Genomic DNA, 18,296 nt, shown 5'->3' with positions numbered 1-18,296 from the left:
TATGCAAATGTGGATATCCACAGAGATTTTCACTGGAAAGTGCTGCCTAATTGACCGATCCCCCCGGAGGAATTGGGGTATGGATGTGTATCGCACTTCATATACTCATCAAGTGTCAAATTGATGGTTAGCTGATGGGGATGGAATTCTTTTCAACTAAAAGAAGGTTCTGGTTTGCTTTGAAAATGCGTACTCCACGCTCGGTTTCGAGAAGCTCGCCCGTGGCATCTCCCGCCCCAGACCTCTCCTATCCACCAGGGTTGGGGGTCAACTTCGACGATGTAATAAGAAATTGGGACAAACTGCCGCTGGAGCGGAAAAAGGCTGGTGATCAATGGTCTGCTGTGATCAACCCGGACATAGACAATAACTGGGAGATAGACCTGCTCCATAGTCTGACACACGACAGCATTGTCAACTGTGTCCAGTTCAGTAATGATGGAAAATATGTTGCTGTTGGATGCGCAGATGGAACAGTGCAGGTAATTGAAGTTTCAACCGGAGTCCAGGTGGCTCGTCTACAAGACGATGAATACAGCCACGACTGTCTCTGCGTAAAAGTGAAGTTTTTACCGGACAACTATCTTCTGCTTACAGCAAATTGCGATGGTAATATCCGCGTGGGTTTGCTCACACTGTACAAGATTATACCTGCTACTAATGTACGTATCGTCGCAGATTTGGAACTATATGGGAGGCCTTCTTCGACGAATATCTTGTGGTAGTGAAACCGGGTTCTTCACTCTAGATCTTCCAGCAAATGGCCACTTAATTGTGTTTTCTGAGAGAAACAAGACCCTTAAGGCTTGGGATTTGGATGCAGCATCGGATATTCGGCAGCTGGGGACGCTCCACACAGCTGATAATGTATATACCGTCGCTGTGTCTCCCGACTCCTGTTACATTGCTGCTGGATGCGACGATGGGATGATCTATGTCTGGCGCGTTGCGCGACCAGATCCTGGTGCTGTTAGCACAAATGAGACGAGCATTGAGATATTATTGCAGTTTCAGGCTCACGATGAGAATGTCATGGCTCTTTCATTCACTCCAGATAGCCGAAGTATCATCTCCGGTGGTATGGATTCAACCGCAAAGCTATGGAATATTGATTCCCTGAAAACCTTCGTTAACGAAGATATAACTTTCAACGACTGCACCCTGATATACAAAGCCCATCAGGTTCGCATTTTACTTCCATCCCAGTAACGAGATCTGGGACGCACAACTAATCGATCCAACATCTAGGATATGGTCTTGAGTGTCTCCCCAGATCCCACAGGCAAATGGATTCTAAGCGGCTCAAAGGATATGGCTGTGTATCTATGGGATGTTGGCACTGGTGTTGCTGAGATGCGACTTGGGGCCCATGGAAACTCCGGTAGTTACGCCTCTAAACCAGAGAGGATTCTTGTCTCCTATGTACTGATTTCGTGGTCTTCGCATTTAGTCCTCGGTATCGCATGGAGTCCTACGGGTAATATTGTAGCGACTGGAGGCGGTGATCGCGTTCTTCGGTTATGGCGGTAAGTTTGTTTCGCGTATGTTATATCACGATGATATTCTAACTTGTCTGATGATCATAGTCTACGCAGGATTGGCCAATAATATTACATTCTACCACACACCCTAAGCTTTGTACTATGGGCCCTCTACTCTCCCGCGAATCTAGAATACGTAACTGACAATTACTTTGTCGATTAAGGAAAGATACCCTTCAAATCTGATTGATATAATATAGTAGTGAAAGCGGCGCCGAATCCATTGCTATTTACTTGAACCTTAGCTATGTTCAACAGCTACTATTCTTCATCAACGAGGCTGCCTTTGAGGCGTCCAATATAGGTGAGCATTCGTAGTACGCAATATGCTTATGCCACTAAGCTGACCACAAGCAACATTCCTCTTTTATAGATCATACCCACAACCAAATACCCTGATACACTCCATTGAACCCACCGAACCCTAACAAGCCGTCACCTTCGTAACAACCCTAGCTGGCGACTTAACCCCACCCAATGCCACAGTATAAGATGTGGTATTCGCCAATGACCAATTACCAGAACCTTCACCCCAATAATCCCCCCTAATCACAGAAATCTTCTTGTCGCGATAATTATTCGTCACTGGCTCGGCTTCCTGTCTACACCGAAAAGCCGGAACACAGGCTGGGATACATGCGGCAATAACACCGGTTCCAACTTCGAGAATTGAGACGATGGCTACGTTTGTTATGGCGTCTATATAATTGATCTGTTAGTGGGTAGGGGGTTCTGTTCTCATGTATTTACCGATAGCAGAGTTTTAGAAAAAAAAAAGAAAAGAAAACATACAAGGCATATCCAGCGCCGTCAACCCACCCTGATAACAATTCCTCAAAGCATGCGAAATAGTACCAGCAAGACACAGACTCATACGCCCACAGACTAGAGTCTTGCCACGGCGTTTACTCCTCACGGCCCAGAAGATAATAACCGGTGCCGAGGTCAAGCAGAGGTCAATGATGATCATGAATCCCGAGTGTACGTATGCTACGCTATACACGGAAGTAGGGGTAGACAAACACCAGGGACATCCTTGTTCCACAATCTCTTCAGCGGGATGCAGGATACAGAGAGGATGACGACCGCGCCAATAATAGCTAGTGTCATGAATAACATGAGCCAGGCTAGTATCCAGCGGACAGAACGACTGTTACGGATTCGGAGGATGTAGACGCTGATTGAGTATTTGGTTACCAGGGCGCAGATCACGTTGATCATTTGGTATACTGTGTTGACCTTCAGGATTTGGAGCACTGTGTATTCTGGGCTCGGGAGGTAGATGGCATGCCGGCCGAGGCTGGGGTTGGCTTCGAGTTGGATTGTTATGAGGCCGGCTAGGAGGGCGATCTAGATGTCTTCATCTTAGTAGTTTCCGGGTTTGGGGTGGGAGAGGGTTGGGAAGGGATGTATACACCCAGGCGGTTACGATGCATGTGTCGTCCCAGCCCCAGTTTCTGATTAGAAGGAGGCGTACCCATACTCGTAGGAGAACGGGTATTAGTGCAATTACAGTCAGGATATAATATTCTGCCAGGAGGCCAGCAGTTGTGCGGTGGTCTGGTGGGATCGGGGTGTCTTGGTTCGGGGCAGAAGGCATTGTGTTGTTAATGAGTTGAAGGTGTGATAATCTTAGGCTCAAGGGAGTGAATATCAAAAAGGAGCATATTATATAGAGAGATATACGGCCTTGAAGGGTCAGTGTAGGAGAGGAACTGTTATTATGGGCCATATCTCACCCCATTACATGCATCGTGCACCCGCTACAACAAAGAACTAGTAGGTGTCAATTAAGGATAAATATTGCATTCGATCGGACTATATTAAAATCATTATCTCTACCTCTTAGCTTGAATCTCATTTCCACACAGAACCGATGGCAAATGCCCTTCCATACCCATGGTACATCTAGTAGTAGCTTTAGGTCACGGGGGGAGCTGTCTACCCTCGCACAATCTAATCTTGCTTGTTCATTGTTTTCGGTTTCTTTATCTGCATACTCGATGCTTGTCTAAAGGGCTAGAAGGATATAAGTGATCGGCAGAGGTTTCCTTCACCAAACCCCCGAAGTCATTCAAAGGCGTCTTGTGGATCCACCTCTTAAGTTGGAATCTGAAACCTCATACCTTATACACCACTTATTGACCAGAACCTTACATCGCACAAGATCCCTCATCGTCCACCGTATATTAGGCAACCGCAATATCCTACATGGGCGCCTTGAGCGAGCTAGCAATGATAGATTGGGATTGTGGAGATTAATATGAGACTAGGGAGATGCATTCGGCTACCGGTTCAAAGCCATCAAAGTCTGCGTCACTGGTAAGCGGATTTAAATTTGCTTCTATCGACTTGAAATTACAATTCTATAATAAGAATATGTGGTCGAGCAACATAGTGCTTTACTGGTTGACATCAAATGTAACTTCAGCGGTTTATGCGATGTCAAGTGTATGCCACCGCACGGTTCCTAGCAGGTTTGAACCATATCCTAATACGAGCCTTTCACACTTCTTAGTGCTATTTTAGACACATACTGATACATCTACCTAACTCTAGGGAAAAAACCATCAAGGCAGAAAGTTAGCCAGGTAGAAAGAATTAATTGCATGAGTAAGAGCCTACTGCGAATGGTGCTTTTGTTTTTATTTCTCCTGTCTTTTTTTTCTCCCCCCGGCAACAATTATACCATGATCCATCGGTGCGAGTCTCATCTCCTCAACACTTAGCTTCCAGAAACTACATTAGATCCCCCTGCCATTATTTTCATAGCTAGAAGGTGAAAGTAATAGGGTAAGGCTACATAGACGAGATGACACGCTAGAATTCGCATTATGATTTGTGTATGATTAGGCTGCAACTCGCAATACGGTACCAAAACAGCACCCTGATACGCACTCTCTGTTTGGACAAGCAGTTTAGTTTGACCGAGTGATGTAAGGAACTACCTTGCGAGGGTAGTTTCAAAGATGTTCTGGTACAATTTCATTCATTAGCTAGAGGAATTGTTTAACAGAGTTGTATGATTATTATCCTCCCGGCGTGTGGCTTACGCGCGAAGGCTGCAACGTGTGTATCTGGATCATGGAGATTGGCCCAACTGGCTTACTGTTCCAGGGTTCTTAAGGTTACAGCCCTATGCAGGCTGCCGCCATCTTTTGGCCACACCTCTCTCTTCGCTAATGACCTTGTCAGCTATCTTCAACCAGCTCAAAAGTCATTGTGTTCCCGCAAGCAGAAACGTTCTCACCGTCTTCATCCTTCGTCTCTCAGCTGTTCCACGTTGGCCACTGCATATGAATTGCTGGATATTAAATTGGGCGGCTACCATGAAGCCTCTTACCGGGCTCTGTTTTAGAGCTCCTCCCTCCTTTAGACATTTTGTTCTTTCCCACGTACGTCGAAGTTTTGTTGATTATGACTTGCTGAAAACACGACCTACGAAAACCTGGCATGATCTCGCGCGCTATACAAGAGAGAAACTTACTGCCCAGAACACACGTTAACTTGTCTAAGGCCTTGGACGCTTTGTGGATTCAATCTATGACTTTGGGAATTCGACCGCGTATATCGATTGCGCCAGCTTTATTTGGACAATTGATGGCTCTGTCATAGGCGTGCGCTCACTCTGAATCCGAGCATTTATAATGGTGTTTGACGATAGGTAGTGAAGGATGTGTGCCTTCTGCACTCACCCACCCTCAATGGCATATGGGTCCTCTAGTGACCATTTTCCTGCATAGCTGCCTGCTCTTCGGCTGTCTTCACGGTAGGAACACTGGTACCAACATTATCCAAGGGATTCTCGTGGACTGATATGTGCCCCAGCTGATATTCTTTGACAAACACACTTGTAATTAACCCCAATCCTGCAAAACCGCACATAACAGCCCAAAGGGTAGCAAGAGCCTCGGCATAAGCATTCTTGACCGGATACCGAAGATCAGCAGGCAGAGTTTTGATAACCGCTGCTAAAGCCGAGGCGTCTTTAGCGTAATGATCAGCGATTCCCTTCGTTTGAGGATGGCTCCGTAGTTGCGATTTCATGGAATTCTGGAACACGACGCCGCCAACAGCTACGCCGATTGCCTGTCCCGCGCTTCGAAAAAAGTTAGTCATAGTCACAGCTATGGCCATATTATTCTCTGGAGCCGAGGCCTGAATGGCGAGCGTCAAAGAAGAGAACAGGATCCCCGTCCCGAGTCCGCCAACTATATTTAAGAATATCCACTGAGGAATAGTGGTTTCGACATCCAGCAGATAAAGCAAACCAGTCCCAGTCGTAGTCAGAATCCAACCAATCCAAATCTCCCACCGGTAGTGACCCCGAAGAGTAATAAGTATGCCCACTAAGCCAGATGCTGGGGCAACAGTAAAGGTTTCCGGGAGCAATGCTACGGCCGATATAATTGGCTTGTAACCGAGGACGGCTTCGTAGTAGAGCGGAAGGTAATAGAGCACTGACCACAATAGCATCCCATGGAGGAAGCATCCCAGATAGTTGAAGGAGGAGGACAGATCATGAAAGATATGCAGCGGGATCAGAGGACTAACTGCAAAAAGTTTCTCGTATACTATGAATGTCACTAGACCGCAGAAACCTAGTACTAGCGGCAATATTGTGTGCCATGAGTTCCACGCGTACATCACTCCACCCCAGGTTAGCGGGAGAAGAAATGATGTCAGTGATGTGGTGAACAAAATACAACCAATGTAATCGGCCTTCGCTAGTTTTGGACGAATAGACGACCGAACACGGCCAATATTCCATAGCATTGGGACCAGGAGAACACCTATACCTGCAAAAGGCAGATTAATCCAAAAGATCCACCTCCACGTAACCAATTGTGCAAATACACCCCCAACGAGAGGCCCACAGACGCTCCCAACAGCCCAACTAGCCGATATTATACTGAGCCACTTGCCGCGTTGTCGAAGTGGAATTAGATCCGTCAAGATCACCTCTGTCAAGGCAATAATCCCCCCGGCCCCGACCCCTTGCAATGAACGACCAGCAAGCAGAAGCCGAAAGCCATGGGATATACCAGCCAGGATAGCACCAAGCATGAAGAATGCAATTGAGGCGAGAATGGCAACACCGCGGCCGAAAATATCAGATACGGAACATATTATCGGCTGAAATACTGTCGATGTCACTAGAAACGACGTTCCGGACCAGAATGCTTCAATAGCACTTCCATTGAGCTCCTTAGCTATTCTCTGCGACACTGTCAAGACCTTTCTCAAAGACTGGGAAGCGGTATAGGTTTGCAATACTCGGACAATGGAAGGGAAGACACAGGAGGTCTTACAGGAAGTGCGACTGAAAGAGATGTAGCATCCAGAGCAGCGGCTAGGTTCAATATTGCAAGAATAATAAAGATAATAGTTATTCTCTTCGTGCGGAAAAGCATTGTGAGCATAATTTCTTTTTTATTTGAAGCTAGAAAGGATTCTGGTCCTAGAAGACGGTTGGTTGGGGATATTAGTGCCTGAGCGTGTCATAAAGTCTTAAACACACGGCCGAAATGGATAAGGGTTTAAGCCCTTGCAATAGAAGTCCATACTACATTTAATTTTAACACCCCTTGTTTCAGTGGGTGTAGGGATCGTGTGGAAAAATGTACTTGTACAGTGCGTGTTTAAATGACTATGATCAACTATTCTTTACCTTGATTGGGGGCCGGAGGGTTGATTTAAGAACCCTGCCACAGCACACTCTTTTACTATGTATGAATACACAATACTTACATCAAGAAACAAACAGATCGAGAAAGCGAGCTCACCAGGGCAAGAAACGGGCCAGTTTGCCTCTAATTGTCTCCAGTTTACTGTAACGATACTCCGTATATCCTTAACCTACTCCCATTTTAGCGACTCATTTCCTTTTCTCTGAAAAGAATTTCGTCGCGCACTGAAACACTGTCCACTTATTAGAATGCAAGCATTATTTTAAGGATGTACCAGGTATTTGGGACGGCAAGTAAGGGATGCGTGTTACTAGGCAGGTAGCTGAGGGCTAGCTCAAGTGAGGACTGACTCCTTGCATGAGAAGTGGGTGGCATGCGAAGAACCTCCTTTGGGTAATTGTAGGCTACACAATGAATGTTCACATCAGCAACGAAGTACACCGGCTAAGGCCTGTGAATAAGCTCGCAGAGGGTTAATCGGCAAATATAAAAGAGGGGACTCTTTGTCCAAACCATAGTTGCGCGCCCGCACATTCTAGCGGCCATTTTATTACTGAACAACACAATGCACACCAGTAACTTGAGCAACCCTCCATTTGACTCGGCTACTCACCTACAAGAATGGCAAAATGAGAAGCAGATCCACGGATTACTGGCGCATATGCCTCTCTCAGCAGACTTAGCCTGTAAAGCCTGTACCGAGGCAAGTGAAATTCCAGGTTATACGGTTAAGCTCATGGGCCCAGATGCTGCGAGTGACTGTCCTAAGGTCACCGCTCTCTTTGAAAAGACCTTTATCGAGCGGGAGCCACTGTCGCACGCACTTGCCACCTCAGGTGCAGTATCCAGAGATGTCTTTCTTGAATTTTGCCGGCATATAAGCGAGGCAACATTCGCTACTGGTATGATGAGCATCGCTACGATTGGTGACGGTTCGGTTATTGGTTTCGTCATGGCGGCTCCATTGAACGTGAAGACATTTCCAACTCCTACACCTCCAGGGCTTGAGCCAATGTATGATATTGTTGATATCCTGGATGCTAGCCTCCACGAGTATCAGCGCAATGATCCGAGCATGGCTCCTTCTAAGGTAGTCGAGATCACAATGGGAGGGGTGTGCCGGAACTTTGAAGGGGTTCACGTCGCGGCTGATTTGACTTGGGTATTGCTAGTGGATGCTTATTTGAGAGGATTTCGCACAGTTGTGGTCAAGGCATCTAGCCGCTCGCAGATTGCATTTCAAGCGGCTGGTTTCGTAACACTGGCTGAGGTGCCATACAAAGACTATCAATATGCGGGAAGCAAGCCCTTCTCTCGTATCGAGAGCCCGCCTTCAGTTAAGCTGATGAAAGTAGACCTGGAAACACATCTCAAGTCGACACCAGATCCTCGGTTACGTCGATTGCTTGCTATGAAACGAAATTGATGTTGAGGTTCGCGTGCACTGTATTTCTATCGTCGGCTCCACCTGCTGACATAGGAAATCCCCATCAGTAGCGTCTAGTCAAGCTGCCTAAAATCGTTCTATGCACAGCTGTCAGCAGAATTGGTAATAATACACAGTCCTTACTCCATACGTTGCCAAACAGCGCTGACGCTTTCCTTTATAGTTTTAAGGACCTTTATGCAAAGTTCTAATAACCTGGCCTACACATGGTGTAACAGCTGAAATGAAGCACGGAACGTGTTTTTTTTCAGTTCTCTTCTTTTACCACCAAATCGTGCTTCCTGCAACTGTAGCTTTTGAATGAAATGTGCATGGGTTGTGTAGATGCAATCTGGTCTACGGCGTTTAGCTCCCAGTTTCTGTAATTTAAGAATAAATAGCTATCGTTCCCGAACAGGCTACAGTCCACTGTATTCTATGGCAATTGCTGATGGAAGCATCGGGATGGCCCAGCTCCCTTGAATTGACTGGAAATTGGACATTACACCCGGTTGAAGTAGCATACAGGTATGATTTCGCTCCGATGAGTGAGTCAAGTTTTTATATATGTTGGGGGCAATTAACTCTCCTTAGTACATTATACGGGCGAAAATCCCTGCACTCGCCTCTCTACTCGCTTGTATATTCGCCCTTTTGGATTACATTTCGACTTGCACGTCTCCGTGGTTTTGTTTCGTCGCGTCTCTTCTCGCTACAATATTCAACCTGTTTAGGGGTGTCAGGACTGCTGAGGAGAGAATCTATCTCAACTCGATGACCCAATGTATTGGGACCAATACTTGAACTTAAACTTCAAGAACTGAGAGTACCAGACACTATGGGATCAATGAATAGACATGGGCAGATCCCTTAAAGACGCCGTGGATATATCCAAGAATAGCATCAGAACTTTCAAGTAGGAACAAGTGGATTCAGCTTTTAATCTACAACTAACAAAAGACCAGGCGCTTAGGTCACTAAATCAATAAAACACGATAACCTACCATTTCATTTAGGTTATGCTGACACCCGACTATTATTATGCCCTAAACAATTTGGTCTTAAACATCCCGAACTCTACTTTCTTGGCAGGCTCAGTAATATATGAATGGAGAAATCCTTCTGGGTTAACTAGATTACAGAAAATAGGCTCCCTATTACATGTAACTCTCTGGGATTTTAGTCAAGGGGGGCACCGTTTACCTGGAACTGTTCGGATAGTGAGTGGGGAATTGACAGACTTTTATTAGGATTCAAGTAGAACGATATGATAACAAGCCTTACCCATCGCATAGCCTTATAGGGAACCCTAACTCAATAGCAAAAACCTCAACGAAGGCAGAAAACTGAAGAGAAGATACTAGATAGCAAACACCTTCATTTTACTATCCCTGGCTTTCGCAGGGGGTTGAAAATAGAGTTGAGGCCGCTTTTTGAAATGATCGGGATTTTGAATGCTTACTTATACGTGTTTACTTTGATTTGCGAAAACAAAGACTGACAGGGGAAGGGATAGGCTGTATTGTATTTCATCCCTGTTCAATGCAGTGTGTAAGAGCGGTATCAATAAGGTTATATTCCTTGCATATTAGGAACGTAGATATAAGCATCCTAGCTGGTAGCAATGGCTGGCTGAATTAAACTTTAAATACAAGATAACTATTATTTATCTTTTGAAAAAGAAAATGGACTTCACCGCAAGAATATGATATGATCTACGTACTCATATACAGCGAAAAGAGTAAGGGCATCGACATTGGTATGCCACAAAGGCCTCCATATGTTAAACTAAAATAGGACAGCTATTATCCAGTCTATATTGACAGAAAACAACAAGGGACTTTGAATCTAATTCCAAAGGCTCGAGTAATACTAGCTAAATGTGGTTTAGTATGTACAGTATCTCGAATAAAATGTTATTTCCCTGGGACGTGAAATTTATATATCTTATATTTTTCTCTGTAAAATCTAGATATGAAAAATTAAAATCACTGGGAAATGGCTCTATATTCTATGTATAAAAGGTTGTATTGCCAGGCATAGAACTACAACCCCTAAATTGAGCTTAGCAAAAAGGCGGTGAGTCAACAGGAGCTATTTTAGAGTAGATTATATATATAGTACATCTGTATTACACTTATTATTTTCGATTAAGTATCTTTACTTATAGTTTCTTAGAAATAGTGCTTTTATTTGTAATTTATATACAAAAATATATATGATATGTAAACTTTAACCCCTTTTTTTATAATATTGAATATTGACAGAGGTAGTAATACAATATAATACTAGGCGGTAAATGGATTTGGTGAGGAGAGCCGTTGTTGAGGAATGAGGATTGGCCGCTATGATCCTCCGTATGGGAATTGTTATTTGGACCTCACGCTAAGCCTATATAGAGAAGTTAAGCAAGCCATATAATTAAAAAATACAGTAGTAAAGCCCTTTCAAATTACAGCTTATATAATATCCTATACAAACTAATATAGATTAGTGTATTATAAAAAATACTTATATTCTTTTAAATAATTACTTCTACTATTAGCAATATACTAGTTTTTAGTTAAGGACCTCTTTGTTTATTACCTAGATTAGATAGATAGTGAGGCTACTATATATCGCTGAAAAGGCAATAGATATAGATACTGACATGGCTATTCAGCCGCTCTTAAAGAGAGAGCCCGGGAAGGGAAGAAGTATTCTAAGATAGTCCTGTTTAAACAGTAGTATTACCAATACATAGTATTATGCCTTCCTATATAGGCTTAATGTAAGGTCCAAATAACAATACACCCCCTCCATATATGAGTAAACTCTCGGCTGGGAAGCACTCAAAAGGTGGTGTTATCTACTTCTAAATATTGTACTCTGAAAGCTCATCAACCTAATAGTCTTGCCTTTCGTGCAGAATGGAAAGCAAATTCGGTGGCAATATATTAGACCCTGAGCTTAGTCAATACCCAGATTTTATTGTCAATGAATTTCTTTCAGGACAACACCAATGGATGGATCAACCGATGATGAAGCGGTGGGCCTTGCAACCGCCAGATATACTGCGGAAGGTCAACAGTTTATTTCACCAATGGAAGTGGCAACCACTCGGGCCTTTCAGTCCTCTCTGTGACAAAATGTGGATGAACACGGCTGAAGTGCTGGTTGATGCTGGGTTACCCTGGCATAGCAACAATGTGAATATGCCAAATGAGATTGATCCTACCTGGCCATTACATTTCAAACAATTTGAGCAACTGGTGGTCAGGGCTAAAGGCGCTCGAGTGGGTGATATGGAAGCCTTGGGGTATGTTTGTTCTTGGGAAGAAGCGACTCAGTATGCGATTAGATCATTGCAGCAGGAACTTCGTCAAATGATGGACGGCCGGCCGTTGCTTATTGGGGCTCGAATCGATACAGCTCTTCTCGACTGTACAGCACAGATGTTAGGGCTTGAATACCTGCACGTTATGGATGACGACTGGCATGGAGCCAGACTTAGGATATGCCGCGATTTTGGGGATAAACGCCCCATTATTGTTGTCTCCACTCTCGGAAACATGAAGGGGCAGTCCGACAATTTCGATGCAATACGCCAGTTCTTGGCTGAATATCCAGGCCTCCTCCATGTGGACGCTTCAAGAAACTTCGATTTGCTTACGACTTTAGCTGACGGTGAAAGAAAAAAGAGAGGTGTACGTCGACTCATTCTACGACACCCCTCCCTGGAGTACAACCCTGTAGAGGAAGCCACCGTCAATGCTGCTACTATCGTGGCTGGAGGAATAAATACTACGTATCCACACTATGTCGTGGTCTTAAGGCCTCGAACGCTAGGGTCATTATCTTGTCCATCAGTCGAGTATGTTAGGGGCACCGATAGCACGATTTCTGGATCGAGGGACTCTATCCCCCCTCTTCTTGCTTACCTTCAAGAACTGCGGTTTGGTTCTTGCGGTATGCGCGACATATATATGAGATGCGAGCTCAACCGTCACACTCTCTGTCAACTGTTGACTCAAAGAGGAGTCACAATTGATAAACCTCCGGAGTTACTGGATGTCGTGGTTCAAACACAAACTAATATTTCAAGCATAGAGCAACAAAGGTGGGGATTATTATCGTTAGGAGATGGGAAATACTTGTTTACATTACAACCAAGTGTCACTCATGGTGACATGGTTGGTTTAGTCCATACTTTATCTGGCCATTTCATACAGTCCAGGCTTGAATTTATGGCTGTTGAAGGGTCAGAGTATCCTGTCCCGCATCATGTATCTCAGCAGATCCGCGAAATTGTCTGCAACTGGCGGGTGGCTTCAAAGTTTTCTGGCGGCTACCCCCTGAACCATGCCACCTATTCTGTCCTGGGACCCGTTTTACGCCCCTTGTTTACAGTGTGGATCCCCAATTCCTGGTGGTCTAGAACTGCCGAGGGGATTTTGGAGGACCGAAAGCGTACTTTTTGCCTTTCTGATATCGATCGCTGTGAGTTTACTGGTTGCTTCACTACTGGCAGCACAATGGGAAATAGAGTAGGCATCTATACCGCGCTCAACTATATCCCCGATGCTTTTATCTACTACTCGGAAGCAACACACTATAGTGTCAAGAAGATTGTCCAGGACAATGACATCTTGACAGATCGTTGGGGCAAGGAACAGAGACCGCGGTTTGCCGAGATTGCATGCGACCATCTTGGTCATATAAGAGCGGATGCTTTAGCACGAAAAGCAATCTCAGACAAGGCGTATTGCGACTCTCGGGGAATGAAGTATCAAGTTATACTTATAGTGAATGTTGGGACAACATTCACAGGTGCACAAGATGATATAATACCACTGCGACAGGCGCTTCAATATGTAGGATCAGACACTGTTTATATTCATGCTGACGGAGCCCTGGATCTTGCACTGCCTCCATATTCTGTGCGCCTGGGCCCACCAAGCATCATGGCGCAAAATGGAATCCCTGTTGTTCAGGGCATAACGTTGAGTCATCATAAAGCCTATGGGGTCATGGTGTCCGGGGAGGTAATTTGTTACACTCCAGCCAACAGTCAACTCGCTACAGCTGGATGCAGTACTGTTGATCCTCGTGCAGTCTTTGAAACGTGGTTGTTTCAGAACATGTATACCTTAGCTGATTTGGTGAAAGTGAAGGCCTATTGCTTGAAGAATGCCACACTGCTGAGGACGCTCCTCAGTTCGCTGGGAACACAAACCAAGTTCAACAAGGGTAGCCTTATTACCTTGCTACCACGGCCTCCTCAGTGGGTACTCCAAGAGTTTCACCTCGCACCAGAGGGTGACTGGGTCCATTTTATAACAATGCCACATATCACCCCGGATGCTGTAAGGCACTTTGTTAAAAGTATTGCCGGAGTCAAGGCGGCCTTTCAGAGTACTTTCGGATTTATTCTACCAGCACTCAAGATCGCAACAGCTCGCAATCTGACTTTAGTACGCGTGGAATCAGTTGACCTTGGCATAATCTTGCAAGCGTTCAGTCTAACTCAGGCATGGGATAACAAGGATCAGGAGTTCCGCAAGCTTGATGTGGTGGGCTTTAAGCGCCGGTACATTTACAATGGTTTGACGTTCGCTGCTCTAGATACAAGCCACAAACCCCTGGTTGTTTTCCTTGCGAAATCTCCCCTTGATGATATAATAATACCTGGCCCTGTGCTACATGCACCTGAAGTTTCGTGTATACGGTCAGAGCTGCAACGACTCGCTGCAATTGCTTTTGAATATCTGTCACAGCTTTGCAATCCTGTTAGGCAAAATTGCCTCACGACCCCACACCCCCTTTAGAAACTGCCTTCTACAACTGCTTCATACTGTTATTATTTTATTTCTGAAAAAGAATTAGAGAAAAGTCCAATTCAACCTCAGGTATACCCACCTCCGAACTCCGTTCCCCCTCCAGCAGAACCTAGCAGGATCATAGTCTTCCATATAACCTAGGGAATTGATGGTGCAAGACGTCCTAGCGATGTCTAAGTCGTTAACAGACTATGCCAGTGACGCGTAGAATATGTGGTATGCGTATTAGTTGCTGTGGAATAAATATTCGGGGCGTACCGCGGAGTGATATCAGACGGCACTTCAACCGGTGCAGATCCACGATAAGTAAGTCGATAGTTAGGCATAACTATGGTCAATTTCGACTCTATGTAGCATACCTACCAAGAAAAAGACCGAGGGCTTTCGTGTTTGTGGTTGAAACCCGTTGAATCTCGGCAATTTATCCTCAATCTTAGTTATCGCTGCTAATGTGCTAACAATGCTAAGTTGAAATAAGTTGCCAGTAATTGTGCCTCAAGTTTGGCCAGGTTTTCAATGAGTTTTAACTCCTGCATCGCTTCCATTCCGGCCCATCACTGCAACAGTGGAATCCCTGTAGCCTTCTCCATTACAACGCATACTCTTTGTGTTTCTCCGCACTAGCAGGTTCGTGTAAATAAGTGGCTCACAGATCCTGCTAAGAAGGGTGACATACCGTGTTATATAAATCCCATTTCGGATGTCCAGAAATACGATAGGGAATTTTGGCAATAACTTCTTTCCCGTTTGCCTTTATCATCAGAAGACCCTTGCTAAAGCCTCCCTTTATCTTCTTAGTGGCTACTATCCGAGACGGCTCGTCGCCGGTAGCTGCAGCAACGACATTTAGGCAAGCAAATTCAATGAAATTAGTGATGCAAAGAGCTGATAGGACATTAATAGCCGCTGTCCATGAGCCTGCCTCGCTCTGCCTTGGGAGGGTGATTTTAACGACTGCCTACTAGTACGATAGGCATTAATTGGTTAGAGAGATTGATTTGACAAAGTCGCATGATATGTGATATCAATGGCTGCTCCTATAAAGAGCAACATTGGCTTTAAGAGAAAGTAGCTGCATCACTAGGCTTCCCTAATCATTGTTGATCACGGGGAAGAAGCTAACATTATGGTAGGTTCACCCCTTCTCGGCCTGCATCAGCATCGCGTAGGAGGCGCTGAGATCGGGGTATTAATGGTTGGCCTTTCCATCTACCCCGCAATAGGAATACTCTAGTGGTAGTTGCTCTTCTGACAGCTTAAGGATCAATCTATATAGACTTTGTTATCTTCCGGCTTGGACGTGACTGTGAAGGTTTTAAATAAGTCTTCGTGCAACTATGTGTAGGCAGGTGATGCTCCTAGTGACCCCTCAGCCTAGACGAGGATAGTTGTCTCTTATCTGGAAAATCATCCCATCAACATTAAAACTTATATGTCTATTGGTGTCTACCTTAAATCAAATCTTCTTTCCCTCATCAACCGTCCTACCATCCTACCAAGCACCCAAATCTTGCCACCAAAATGTCTCTAACATATCCAGAGGGGGAGTGCTTCTTCAAGCGAGCAGCCTTGACTACCTCTACCTATACTGCCGAGAAACCAGGGCATTTCTATGCCCACATAATAGTAGAGTATATATGGAATAGGCCGGCATTCTATGGCCCCGACAGCTTGAACAAATACGACCTCCATTACCATCCGCGTGCCGCATATAAAGCGGTAAAAGGTGATCTCTGGGACAGCAACTATGGAAACTGGGACAGCATCTCGCTGTTATATGGTAAAAAGCCTTACAATGACCGATACCGGCATGCAAAACACGATCTGTGTGTCAGCGGAAATCGCTTTCGAGATCAGGAGAAAGGTGGCTCTCTTGAGTCATGGTTTATGGTGATGCCAATGCCACTCTTAGTGAAAGGAGAAGAGTGGGTTCTTATTGATGTGAGCGAGCTCCCCTCATGTGGAAAACTCATGGTAGCTTGCTTATGCAGAATCTAGCGTACGGCCTGTATCCGTGCAATTTATATCCCAGTCGCGCAGCAGACCTCGGAGGATTACCCGGAATTGTGCACGTTCCTCCAGGTCAGTTTTGCGATCAGAAGGGATGCCAGCATCATGACGTATCCTGAGATATGGAATGCGGATGGTCGGAACTATATCGTGGTCGACCGCGAAGAAACCTTCCCCTTGGATCCTACTCTCGGCCTGCTACCGGATGGAAGGTGGGCACTAGCAATAAACATCCGCAAGCTAGTCAATTTGCTTTCCTTGCCACGCCAACTTCGAGGCCATGATTGCTTTTCGTCCCGTAGCATCGTGATGGTGGATCGGAAGTTGACGCCGACAACGGGGGCTGCACAGAACTTTTCCAGCTCGGCAGATTTGAGTTGGACAACTGTTGCCGGTGCGAACTACGGGCTGTCACTTCAGTGGAAGCCCCCACAGGCTACCATGTGGCTTGCTGACTTTATTAAAAATAGTCTTACGGTAGCCATTGGCTTTATTCCTGTGATCGGGCCTCTCGCGGCAGTTTGTTTCCCATTGGCATGGACTGCCATCGCCGATCCTGCAAGTTTCGAGAATACACTGAGATCGCTTATCCCTATCGCAGATTTGGCTTTCTATGTCTCTGAGGAAATCAAGAAAAGTGCCAAGGAGCAGAAGGTGTACTTGCCCGAGGGATGGGCTACTAATGCCGGTGGTGTCTTCGGGTTTGCACCCAGCGTGGCACGTTCTGGGACTCAACCTGCAACTCAGCCTGCGACCACCTTGAAACAAGCTCCAGTGAAGCCCCCAGCTCCAGAGGTGGTCAAGAAAATTGAATCTATCAGGAATTTCAAATATTGGTCACTTATGAAACCCGTATCGGCAACTGCTGCGGCACCTACCACAACAAAGTCTAAGTTGCCAGAGGCAGCTGCGCCTCCCAGTATAAAGACGGTGAAAGAAGTATCTATCGTACCTGAAGTACCCTTGAAGGCACCTCCGAAGCTTTCTCTCGATGAATTGAAACCTAGTGCGTCATTTCAACTAGCTGGTCAGGCTCTGCTCAATTCTGGAGATACCTTGGCCGTGACGGGTAGTGAGGACGATGTCGTGGGAGAAATCCTTGAAGAGATTCTTCCTCATGTATCAGGCGAACCTGAAGAGCCTTCCGTGAATATTTATGACTGGCTAAATGAATATTTTGGTGAAGACCTAGATTTTGAGGAGGAGGAGGGAGAGGGAGAGGAGGAGGATTTGTAGACTGTGAGGCACATTTTTATTGGACAGGGTCCAGACTATGCGGTATGTTCTGCCTTATTGTAGCTTATTAGCTTCGTTTGTTACGTCGCTGTTTTGTGTCCTGGAAAGGCTATTGAATGATTGTATCTCAGATTGACAGTCAACTTGGAGTGATGTATTTGGTTTGACGTAGTAAATGTTCTCACTACCTAGCCTATTATTTGTTCTTATCGGTACGATGCAAGAAATAAGCCGAGCTAGATTAAATGGATCTAGACCCGGAAGCGACACCAACAAAACAGGGAGTTTAGTGTCTGGTTCGAAGGCAGCCGGACGCGGTCCAGAAGACATGCACGAGCTTTCAAGGAAGCTCTTGACCAGTTCCGCAGAGACCATGAGTTAAGAGACACGAGGCCTGATGGCCAGAATTAGTGTCATAAACTCTTTGAGGTGCATGGAGTCTTCCTTGCCGGCATATTCTGATTTTATTATTATGATAAAGTGGATACGAATCATTGCGGTTGTCTGTCTATATCCACTGATAAGAACGGTCCTTCTTCCACCGTTTGCTGCGCGAAGATTGCGATTCTCCAAA

General features: G+C 45.3%; 7 protein-coding genes across 7 annotated transcripts; 5 read left to right on the top strand and 2 right to left on the bottom strand.

The window, feature by feature from the left end:
• Nucleotides 1-119: 119 nt before the first annotated feature.
• Nucleotides 120-2,282, top strand: BDV38DRAFT_249228 (WD40 repeat domain-containing protein). The gene is made up of 7 exons (XM_032054815.1): nt 120-620; nt 679-1,182; nt 1,249-1,381; nt 1,451-1,526; nt 1,587-1,638; nt 1,700-1,845; nt 1,915-2,282. Exons 1-5 carry the CDS (start codon nt 135-137, stop codon nt 1,606-1,608), a joined length of 1,221 nt encoding a protein of 406 aa, XP_031912607.1. The 5' UTR covers nt 120-134; the 3' UTR covers nt 1,609-1,638; nt 1,700-1,845; nt 1,915-2,282.
• On the bottom strand, nt 1,966-3,141 carry BDV38DRAFT_271902 (uncharacterized protein; the record flags this gene model as incomplete). The annotated part of the gene is made up of 4 exons (XM_032057394.1): nt 1,966-2,240; nt 2,334-2,531; nt 2,567-2,891; nt 2,959-3,141. 4 exons carry the CDS (start codon nt 3,139-3,141, stop codon nt 1,966-1,968), a joined length of 981 nt encoding a protein of 326 aa, XP_031912606.1.
• Nucleotides 3,142-4,765: 1,624 nt separating this feature from the next.
• Nucleotides 4,766-5,289, top strand: BDV38DRAFT_249224 (uncharacterized protein). Its single transcript, XM_032054814.1, has 2 exons — nt 4,766-5,158; nt 5,210-5,289. The coding sequence occupies exon 1, from the start codon at nt 4,838-4,840 to the stop codon at nt 5,045-5,047; it is 210 nt and encodes a 69-aa protein (XP_031912605.1). The 5' UTR covers nt 4,766-4,837; the 3' UTR covers nt 5,048-5,158; nt 5,210-5,289.
• BDV38DRAFT_271901 (major facilitator superfamily domain-containing protein) lies at nt 5,262-6,955 on the bottom strand (the record flags this gene model as incomplete). The annotated part of the gene is made up of 2 exons (XM_032057393.1): nt 5,262-6,761; nt 6,854-6,955. 2 exons carry the CDS (start codon nt 6,953-6,955, stop codon nt 5,262-5,264), a joined length of 1,602 nt encoding a protein of 533 aa, XP_031912604.1.
• Nucleotides 6,956-7,796: 841 nt separating this feature from the next.
• BDV38DRAFT_283755 (uncharacterized protein) lies at nt 7,797-8,657 on the top strand (the record flags this gene model as incomplete). Its single annotated transcript, XM_032060100.1, has 1 exon — nt 7,797-8,657. The coding sequence occupies one exon, from the start codon at nt 7,797-7,799 to the stop codon at nt 8,655-8,657; it is 861 nt and encodes a 286-aa protein (XP_031912603.1).
• A 5,285-nt stretch (nt 8,658-13,942) lies between these two features.
• BDV38DRAFT_249223 (uncharacterized protein) lies at nt 13,943-14,635 on the top strand. The gene has a single exon (XM_032054813.1). It carries the CDS (start codon nt 13,979-13,981, stop codon nt 14,462-14,464), a length of 486 nt encoding a protein of 161 aa, XP_031912602.1. The 5' UTR covers nt 13,943-13,978; the 3' UTR covers nt 14,465-14,635.
• Nucleotides 14,636-15,997: 1,362 nt separating this feature from the next.
• On the top strand, nt 15,998-17,722 carry BDV38DRAFT_283753 (uncharacterized protein; the record flags this gene model as incomplete). Its single annotated transcript, XM_032060099.1, has 2 exons — nt 15,998-16,417; nt 16,475-17,722. The coding sequence occupies 2 exons, from the start codon at nt 15,998-16,000 to the stop codon at nt 17,720-17,722; spliced, it is 1,668 nt and encodes a 555-aa protein (XP_031912601.1).
• Nucleotides 17,723-18,296: the final 574 nt, after the last annotated feature.

Source organism: Aspergillus pseudotamarii (assembly GCF_009193445.1).
Source record: "Aspergillus pseudotamarii strain CBS 117625 unplaced genomic scaffold BDV38scaffold_33, whole genome shotgun sequence".
In the NCBI taxonomy this organism is placed as follows: domain Eukaryota; kingdom Fungi; phylum Ascomycota; class Eurotiomycetes; order Eurotiales; family Aspergillaceae; genus Aspergillus; species Aspergillus pseudotamarii.
This window is presented reverse-complemented; position numbering and strand designations above follow the sequence as displayed.